Source organism: Nymphalis io, chromosome 30, assembly GCF_905147045.1.
Source record: "Nymphalis io chromosome 30, ilAglIoxx1.1, whole genome shotgun sequence".
Taxonomy (NCBI): Eukaryota; Metazoa; Arthropoda; class Insecta; order Lepidoptera; family Nymphalidae; genus Nymphalis; species Nymphalis io.
Window position 1 is genome coordinate 2,400,431 of NC_065917.1, and position 11,060 is coordinate 2,411,490.

The 11,060-nt window shown below is 35.6% G+C and overlaps 1 protein-coding gene across 1 annotated transcript; it reads right to left on the bottom strand.

Annotated features, from left to right (window-relative positions):
- Positions 1–4,697: 4,697 nt before the first annotated feature.
- Positions 4,698–11,060, bottom strand: LOC126779914 (uncharacterized). Its single transcript, XM_050504100.1, has 3 exons — positions 10,934–11,060; positions 5,692–8,261; positions 4,698–4,815 (listed from the first exon to the last, which is right to left on the bottom strand). Exon 2 carries the CDS (start codon positions 7,994–7,996, stop codon positions 5,693–5,695), a length of 2,304 nt encoding a protein of 767 aa, XP_050360057.1. The 5' UTR covers positions 7,997–8,261; positions 10,934–11,060; the 3' UTR covers positions 4,698–4,815; position 5,692.

The following is an 11,060-nucleotide window of genomic DNA, read 5'->3' on the forward strand; positions in this document are numbered from 1 at the left end:
TACCTACCACCGGTTCGGAAAAGAAATACCCTGGCCTGACATAAACTCTGAAATTCATATCTGTCACCTTGAATCCACATAAATAATTAAATTAAATCGAAACTTTAACTTATATAAATTAAAAAGATTTATTAAGCCGCAAATCTTAAAACGATACAATTTTTTTTTTGTACAATGTCAATTTCAATCTTTGACAAACATTGTCAAAGACATCCTGCATTCTGACTTTTTTCTTATTAGAGCTATTTTCCTTATTTCATTTTATGTGGTGAGTTTTAGATATATATTTAATTCCTATTTTTGTATAACTAAAAAATAATTTTTTTTTTCATTGTACATTTCATTTTTTATTTTATAAATCATGTTCACGATGATTCTATGAATAATTTGTACACTTATAATTCAACATACATACATATCAGAAATTATGTGCTTATTAAATAAATAAATTTTAATAAATTATTATTATTTCGTTAAAAAACAGAATATGTTACTAAAAAGAAAATCCTAACCGTTTTAATAGCAATTAAGTACATATCATTAATTCGAAACTCAAATGTATTCTAATTTCAAACAAAGGACAAAACAAACAACAATGTAGTACCGAAAGAGATAGAACTACAGCCATTGGTCCGTTTGTTGGCCAATCAGAGCAGAAATATGTACGGGTGGAATTTTAACCTCAAATTTTCAATCGATTCTCTATTTCGTTATTGAATATTGTATTATGATAACTTTTAATATGATTATAAAATATTTTTGAATACCCTGATATTATTTTAAGTAGGTATTACCTACGTACCTACTTATAAGGTTTTTTTTCATAACGGTTAAGTTATTAAAGTTTTTTTTTTTGCTCTTATAAGTGATAAATATTTTCTTGATATTTATTTATTTCATTATCATCATCATAATGCGTCTTCCAAGTTCCAGTCCGTAATCGAAACTAAAACCTTTCTGCACCAGCGGCTGTCTGTTCTGCAAGCGATGTGCCCCGCCCACTGCCACTTCAATTTAGCAGTCCTATGTCGCTTACTTTGGTTAAAGCGGATTTCATCATTTCTGACTCTGAGTTGCATATAATACGCATTCAAATCACTTTTTACATTAACTTAAAACTAACTATGCACAACCGATTACAGGAGAACACACCATTTACAAACACAATTACAAAATATACAAATCAAAAATAAAATAAAATAAAGTATTATGGAGTGACACAAAGGTAACAAATATGATAGCAATTGTGTACTTCCAATTGTTTATATAAAATTGAAGCTAAAAGCAAATGTTATAAAGGATAAAATTTAACTTATTTATTGCTTAAAGTTAACCTCAAAAAATCGTTTCATATAAGGCACCCTTATTGTAAATGTGACGTAATGTTAATAACGGATATTAGTCGACAAATAAAAATTTGTATTATTTAGTATTTTTTTTATTTGCTATGGAGCGAGCTATGCTCGGAGTATCTTTGAAGGATAAGATCAGAAATGAGATTATCCGGAAAAGAACCGGAGTCACCGACGTAGCTTGCAAAATTAGCAGGCTGAAGCGGCAGTGGGCTGGTCACGTATGTCGTAGGACCGATGGCCGTTGGAGCAGACGAGTCCTAGAGTGGAGATCGCGGATCGGCAAGTGCAGCGTAGGACGCCCTCCAGCCAGGTGGACCGATGACCTTAAGAAGGTGGCGGGCACCAACTGGATGCGGAAGGCGGAGGATAGGGAGCTTTGGCGCACCTTGGGAGAGGCCTATGTTCAGCAGTGGACAACGATTGGCTGTTGATATTGATATAGAATTTTTTTTGTATTACTTTTATATTTAGCTTTTCACATTTTATTACCTAATTTTAGTTATTTAATTTAAGCAATTTTGTTTTTTGCTTTAGTTCTTTGAGTCTTATCATTTTTAATTTGTAAAGTATATAATTTTAATTTATATTAGCTGTTACTATACTATATATTATATCTGATGGATGCTGTGGTTTCCTTTTACTGAGGGAGCACTTTTTTATAGAATAGGAAGGCGGACGAGCATATAGGCCACCTGGTGGTAAGTGGTCACCAACGCCCATAGACATTGGCACTGTAAGAACTGTTAACCATCGCTTACATCACCAATACGCCACCAACCTACGAGATGTTACGTCCCTTGTGCCTGTAAGCACATAGACTTATAACTCGCATAATGTGTTTAAAGCTTCTCATGTGTATTCGTTGTTTTATTAAAATAAAAAATACAATAAAATAACAACAAAAAAGCGCCTACGGTTAAACATTAGCAATTTATACTGGTGGTAGGGCTTTGTGCAAGCTCGTCTGGGTAGGTACCACCCACTCATCAGATATTCTACCGCAAAACAGCAATACTTAATATTGTTGTGTTCCGGTTTGAAGTGTGAGTGAGCCAGTGTAATTACAGGCTCAAGGGACATAAAATCTTAGTTCCCAAGGTTGGTGGCGCATTGGCTATGTAAGCGATGGTTAACAGTTCTTACAGTGCCAATGTCTATGGGCGTTGGTGACCACTTACCACCAGGTGGCCTATATGCTCGTCCGCCTTCCTATTTTATAAAAAAAAAAAAAAATTAAATTTTTCAAATTGCTTTATACCCTGAGACATTATTCACACACGGCCATCTGATCCCAAACTAAGCAGAGCTCGTACTATGGAAACCAGACAACTGATATACTACACATACTACTTTTCTTTTGTAAATACATACTTATATAGATAATTACACCCAGATTCAGGACAAACAGACATGTTCATGCACACAAATGTCTGTACTGGGTGGAGATCGAACCCACAGCCTTCAGCGTGAAAGGCAAGTATACCAACCACACCAACCAGCCCGTCATATTTCAAGCAGTTTTGTATATAATATGACAAAGAATAAATCCCATTGTTATGATGAGTTAAAGAATAGTAGAATTTCAATTTTTTAAATTGATTCAAGTAAAATAACTTGCAATGATAATAATAAAAAGGGGTGAATAGAAATTGCGGGGTGAATAGAAATTGCGGGGTGAATAGAAATTGCGAGGTGAATAAAAAAAATATCAAGAAAGTTTTCAAGGTTTATATTTGACTATTTATTAATGAAGGGTTTTGGTAGAATTTTAAATGATTACATATTAACATTTTTTCTTTGCGTTGGTAACATGTTTCAAGTTTCAAAATTGACATTTATCCTTCAAAACTTACTTCAAAGTCTACCCTCTGTAAACGCGCTTAATTTAACCGTCGCAACTCTTGGTTTTAGGTGTGAGGCATTAGTGAATTGTGCTGTTTCTTATGTTTGTGAATTGTGCTGTTTCTTGTGTTTATCTCATTTCATGTATGATAAATTATAAAAATTCAGTGAAGGCAAGTGAGAATTACGAATGTTTATGACCTTAAGGTGGCGGGCAGCGACTGGATGCGGAAGGCGGACAGGGAGCTTTGGCGCCTTGGGAGAGGCCTATGTTTAGCAGTGGACAATGATTGGCTGTTGATATAAGTGAGAATCCGTTAATAAACTTCAACAATTTGTTAAAATCACAGTATGGGTGAATTTATTGTATAAAAGGGGTTAAGAGAATCTATAGAATTGGGAATAGTAGTATGGGTCTAATAGAAACCTAGTAGGGAATAATAGAAATGCTTAATAAGCGAATAGCAACTAGTAGGGGGCCAATAGAGATAAATAAATAGGATTGTAAAAAACTATTAACATAACTAAATAATTACTTTTATAGATTCCGAGTTAATAGATAGTAAGTCCATAATGTGTGGGTAGTTTTTTTATTATTGAATTACTAGGCGAACGCGCATATGGTCCACATAAAAATCACAAGATTTGAATTTCAGTAAGCATTTTCAAACCTGAACAATTATAAAAACACAACCTTACATTTCTACATGTTGGATAAAAGTACTTTCTGGCAGCCCTAACAGTTTTTCCATTCACCCCTTAACGCGTTTCTATTGGCCCCATTCGTTGGGTGAATAGAAATTGCAAATAATTACAAATTTACAAAACCAGTTATTGTCAACAAATTCTTTAGTCAAAGTTCAAAATCATTGCTATTTACCCCATTTTACGGTATTTTATCCGATTCCTTTCCGAAGTTTAAGCGTAAAATTAACGATTTTACTATTACTAATATTTATTTTGGCTACCTCGTTGGTATAGTAGTAAGGCAGACCCGGAGGTCTTGGGTTCAAATTCCAGGTCGGGCCAGTAAAAATCGAAGACAGAATCACGTTTTTATGGCCCCTATAAAGAAGTGTAAGTATCACTGAGCTAGATGGAATCTTATCAGTTGACTCTGTTGACAAATAATTTGACAGACGTCAGTTTAATTTTTCATTTCATCAAAAAAAAAACAAAAAAAGAATTGCGATAATATTTGTACATTAGGTATAATTTACATTAAAAGAAACAACTTTCAACTATAATAATATAATATGGAATGCAAATTATTACAATGTTACAGATTCAAAATAAATTAAACATTCAACATTTGGCAGATTATAAATAAAAACAAAATCAAAATGTCAATTATTAATTTAAAAAAAGCACAATGATGTCAATCTATAAAAACATGTAACCTCAACAGCACCAATTCTTATATTATCTGTAAATGCCAATCATACTTCAAAATTAATTAAATACATTATTAGGGTTATATTTATATAAATAAAACAATACTAAAATTAGAAAATTATTTCATTTATTAAAATTTCACTCAGTATAACTCCACCCGTACTGGTATAACATGATTAAAATTCTATGCCGAGCGAAGCAGGGTGGCGATGTACATTCATAACTGGAAAAAAAAGAACAATTATAATAATATATATTTATATATATATATATATGTATAGCCTGGTTGGTCTAGGGGCTATAAGATCTTAGCCCGCGTAGGCGGGCCTGCCGTCAGAGCGTCACGGCAGCATGTGCAAGCTACCGTGACGAACATTCCGATGTTCGAGGCGCACTCGGCGCCTTGGACACCGGCGAGCCCCACATACCCGCCCCCGCACTGTTCCCGTGGGGGAAACGCGTAATGGCTTTTTCCAGCATTAAAAAAAGGGCTATAAGAACTTAAATCTCGAGCTCATGTGAAGTCCCTCAGATAGTTATTGGGATTTCCAGTCGAAAAATTCTCGGTATAAATTGTTACTTAACCGATGAGCACGAAATGAATTATAAGCAACAAAGCACTTGAAAGCGTGAGTTTGCACTCGACATAACAGGTTTAGTTTCAAATCCTCTTATCACGGGGCCATCAAGGCCCGTGCTTGATATTATTTAAATAAAAATTAATTAATAGCAATTAATGTGTTTAATATCATCAAATAAACGGACCGGCAAATGGGCATATTGGGCCATTGGTACTGTAAGCGACCATTCACTACAACACCAATGCGTCTCCCGACCTTGGGAACAAAGATGTTACGTCCCTTGTGCTTGTAGTTTACACTGGCTCACTCACCCTTTAAACAATATTAAGTAATGTTTAGCGGTAGAATAAAGTGATAAATGAAATAGAATGAGTATCTCCCAAGTTTTGCTGTTACAAACATGGCATGTTTGTAACAGCCCCCCCCCCCACCGCTCCTCACAGCGTTCAGAAACCTGCTCAACACAACGAGGCCAGTAACTGTAACATAAATAATCAATAAAATCACGAAACACTCACCTCATTCCATAGCAGATGTATCTAAATTTATATTAACGTAACTGGCCCCCATATTTTCACGGTGACGCGGCGACAAAACGTGGCGTTTCGCGTTCTCGCCATCGTCAACGTCTGAATCACAGACACCACACTTCAGCTTACCGAAATCGTAATACACGTATTTATTCCTGGATAACATGTTAACGTTATGCTTCAACTCTAAATAAAAACGGAAGACATTTTCCGCTGACGGTCTCTCTTTGAAATGTTCAGCGTATACCAAATGGAATAACAAGGATCGGATTGAATTAAAAACCCCTTTACATGGAACGCAAGTGAACGTAGCGCCTTCGCTGTGTAATATATAATTCCCTTGCATGTATATACTTATTATATCAGCTTTGTTCGCTTTGACTGTCGCTTCGACCATCGAATTCTGGTGTTCGAAGTCCGACAGGATGTGCGTTATTGCTTCGCTGATATCAGCGAAAGTTACGTCGCATAGTTCGCACTTAACGATATCTTCAACGATAATTCTGTTCATATCCAGCAATTCCTTATCATAATCTGGATTCAGGGCCGAATTTATCAATTTCGATATAGTCTCGATGTGCATTGTACTCTCAAAGTGTTCAACAGTCGCTGCGAATGACGGCAGAGCGACATAATTCGGACAAATGGCACATACGTAATAATTGCCGAAGCTAGCGAAATATTCGGCTGGACGGCAATGATTTTTGTACAATAGGGATAGTTTGTGCGGTGCCGCGTTGCGCAAATGTTTCTTCTGACGTATGTGATTGAACAGCACCTGCCTTGGACCGCGTAAGGTCATGTCGCAGCACGTGCAATAATTAGCGATCTTCCCAGACGGTTTTATGAAATTTTCTATCACAACATGGTCGCGATTGTTTAATGGTTTCCCGACGCTTGCCAAAAACTTTGCCCAATCCAAGCTCCTCGGTCCCCATTCATCAGGGACTGGTCCGTCTTGATTCTTCGTTTTCATCTTACGATACAGCTTATCTGATAATCTTGCGAGATGATTCTCTTCTAATATATGCAAGATCATCTTTTCATTCGTATCGAGTACAACCTGGCATAGCGTGCAATAATCGGTTAAGTCACGTGTTTTTCCAAAATCGTGTAACAAATGTCTAGTTATACACACATTGAAGTCCTTAATTTTTTTTAATATTGTCGTTTTGTTTCTCGATAATTGCGGTATTTTATCATCAGAGTCCAGAATGCAAGCGAGATTGTGTATATGGGTTTCACTGAACACATGATTCAATACGCTATCGTAACGAAATCTTAGCGTGTAATATTCGCACGCCATGCAGAAGAAAGCGAGTTTCCCCGTCCGATCGTCAACAAGAGTCAAAAGTTTATGATTCATCAACAGCTTAACAATTAAATTCTCTATGGGTCCGTAGAAACGATATTTCTTAACTTGGTTCTTGAGTTGTCTGTCGTTGTTCTGCTCACCTTCGTCGTTTTCGAAGTTTTTGTTAGCGTCAGCAGCAAAATTCTGGTTCACGTTGTCCTTAATGCTCATTATTATTGGAGCGACGGAACTCGCCTGAGTAGAAAAATCGATTGACATCATATCGTTGCAGAGCTTATCGTAGATTGTCTGATAGAACTTCACCGCTGCGTCAATACTTGCTTCGGAATTGTCCGGCAAGTGTCTGATCAATGACGTTTCCAGCTTGCTGAGGAATGTTTTTTCAATTTTTTCCATCGGCTTCACTAATTGTATTATATGCTCAATGCTGTGCCCAGAGTTATCACCGCACTCCATAGCGGAAAGACGCCTGGACATCTTGGGCAAGATAATTGGTTCAGCCACGTCGATGCTCTCCCTTTTCAACTTGGGTAAATGGACGTCGAGATTGAAGTGTTTCTGTAGGGATTCCATAAGCGGTTCGTCATCATTCAACTCGATTTCGACCTTACAATCCGTGCAGATATGACTCTGTTTCGCCGTCTCCGCTACCAGGAATTCAGTTTTAAGGATCTCAGGCACTTCGCTGATAGGCAAGCTGTTGAAACGTTGCCTCTGCAGGTTGCTCTTCTTCTCCGTCGTAAATATATACTCAACCTCGACACCATCGCGTTTCTTAAGGAATATCTTGCGATGTGTCTCGTCCAAGTTCTTCAAATAACGCAAAACGACAGCGCTCTGCTGAGTGATGGGGTGGTTGATGACGTTGTGGAAATGCTTGGCCAATCGTTTGACGTCGTCCAGTTTCCTGAACGATAGAACCGTAAGGTCGGACACGCCCTTGCATATTTCCTCCACACAGTCTTTCGGTTCAGACATGTTGAATGATTCTATATAACTAGCGTACCAACGCTGTAAATATTTAAAAAATAAAATATATCTGTTCACTGATACATAGACCAATCTCGGTTTTGTTCCGAGAATAATGTCGCACGCGAGTTATTGAACTTCGACGTGTTGTGGTGCCCGTACGATTTATATTGTTATCTATGCAATTTCGAATTTGGGTTCCAGGAGAGGTTGCTTTGAATTTTTATATTGTTTGAACAGGTTTGATCTGAAGACTATCACCGCATTTCAAGATCTGCAACATAAATAAAAAATATTTTAACTTATAAGTATGATTTATTTTTTCAACGAGACCGCCCAGAATTTATAGACCATAAAAGCCTACAACTTTTCTTGTGCTTAGTATGTTTATAATTCATCTATTGCTCTGTCATGAAGGGAAACATTATGTGGGGACAACAAACTGTGACGAGACCCAGCATTTGAATATTTACAAACGGTTACTTTCTTTTTACTATTTCCATCACTTTCCAAACAACAAGATTGCAAGATCGATTTGAATATTTCATTATTTGAAAGAATATCGACAAGCCTGACTGTAAGTGATCCATTTCAACAAATATCTACGATTTTTTTTCACTCGTAAATAACACTAAAACTTTTTTTCAGATTCAAGAGGAGAGATATTTATGAAACGTAAAAATGTCGTTTATGGCAGTATGCTATTTGTGGTTGGAATAGACTATAAGAAGCTGCTTTGCATCATATATATAGTACAGTACAGTGAAGTAAAAGCCTGTGAATGTCCCACTGCTGGGCTAAGGCCTCCTCTCTTTGAGGAGAAGGTTTGGAGTTTATTCCACCATGCTGCTCCAATGCGGGATAATAGAATACACATGGCAGAATTTCAGTGAAATTAGACACATTCAGGTTTCCTCACAATGTTTTCCTTCACTTTTGCACGAGATGAATTATAATCACAAATTAAGCACATGAAAATTCAGTGGGACTTGCCCGGTTTGAACGATCATCGTTTAAGATTCACGCGTTCTTACCACTAGGCCATCTCGGTTACTACTCTATGATCTAGTAACCGAGATCATATATATATTATGTAGTAACTCAACATGATATTTTTAGCTAACTTTTACTTTTCTTAAGACATGCTTAATTTGATTTTAATCATTATCTCGTGAAAACTTTTATTATACCAACCATACAGACAAAATACGAGTACTATGGTTATATATACATTAGTAATTTTATTTTATTGATGCTGTTTTGCGATAGCAATGACAAAATATTTATATAAACCTTTATAACAATTTATTGCAGCTCACTCATCATCTAGTATGTAAGAAAGATCACTATATATGCCCTTGTAATTAATCTACATAAGTTATGTATATAAGTATGTAATTACAAAAGAAAAATAGTATATGTAGTATATCAGTTGTCTGGTTTCCATAGTACGAGCTCTGTACAAGCTTAATTTGGGATCAGATGGCCGTGTGTGAAAAATGTCTTAGGATATTATTATTATTACAATTTGACTCAATATTACAAAATATGCCTTCAAATTGTACAACTTGAAGTAGTAATATAGTAAATGTAAAAAAAAAAATAAAAAAAATTGTCTGTTACCTTACTATACTACCGATCACCGATACTATACTGCACTAAATTATAATTTATTGTACTAGAAAATGAATACAATATTTTATCAAGAAATTATGTTTTTTAAAACACATATAAATACATAAAACATATTTCAACTAAATATATAAAGCAAAAACAAATTATTTATTAATAGAAACAAATAATTCATAAAAATTATATATATATATATATGTATGTTATATGTATATATTTATTTCAAATATTTTCCTTTACCAAGCTTATGACTTAATCTTACACTACTTTACAGTAGTACAGTAACAGCCTGTTAATGTCCCACTAATGGGTTAAGGCCTCCTCTCCTTTTCGAGGAGAAGGTTTGGAGCTTATTCCACCATGCTGCTCAATGCTGGTTGGTAGAATACACATGTGGCATAATTTCAATGAAATTCGACACATGCAGGTTTCCTCACAATGTTTTCCTTCACCGACAAGCACGAAATGAATTATAATCACAAATGAACCACATGAAAATTCAGTGGTGCTTGCCAGGGTTTAAACCTACGATCGTCGGTTAAGATTCACGCGTTCTAATCACTAGGCCATCTCGGCTACACACAACATTACGTTAAATTGGTGGTAGGGCTTTGTGCAAGCTCGTCTGGGTAGGTACCACCCACTCATCAGATATTCTACCGCAAAACAGCAATACTTGATATTGTTGTGTTCCGGTTTGAAGGGTGAGTGAGCCAGTGTGATTACAGGCACAAGGGACATAAAATCTTATTTCCCAAGGTTGGTGGCGCATTGGCTATAAGCGATGGTTGACATTTCTTGCAATGCCAATGTCTAAGGGCGTTTGGTGAGCACTTACCATCAGGTGGCCCATATGCTTGCCACCTTCCTATTCTATAAAAAAAAAATTACAATTCTACGGTAACAAAAATAACGTTTTTTTTTTTTGCTTAGCCGTAATATTTGTTTTATATTAAATTTGATCGATGTTATGTATGTTTAAATTAACATAACACGTTGTTAAGTCAACAATGAAATTAAAAATAACATATAGCCTACTTAACAGCGTATAGCAAATAAACTAAACTTTATCGTTTTAAAACACGACATACACGGATGAAACGATAAAAATTAACATTGTTACATTATTAAATAGGTTATTAACCAGTTTTTTATTTGACTTACGATAAAATAACTATCTACAAACATATATTAACTTGTGACGTAGAACATAAAAAAAGTTAGGTTATGATGATTGTGCAAATAATTCATATTTGAGTTATATGATTATGTGCTAAACACGCAGATAACTGTAAAGAAATATATATTAATTACCTGTAAATCTTGAATTTGTGCATGGCAGCGAAAACCGCCTATAATATCAGTACGGGCATTTGGTGACAGTCTTGTGGTGACATGATAGATATTAGATATAGAGAATAGCAATCATTATAGACAAATT

What these genes read in the sequence shown, in the direction of transcription:
- LOC126779914 (XM_050504100.1), bottom strand. Translation starts at nt 7,996, where the DNA reads ATGTCTGAACCGAAAGACTGTGTGGAGGAAATATGCAAGGGCGTGTCC.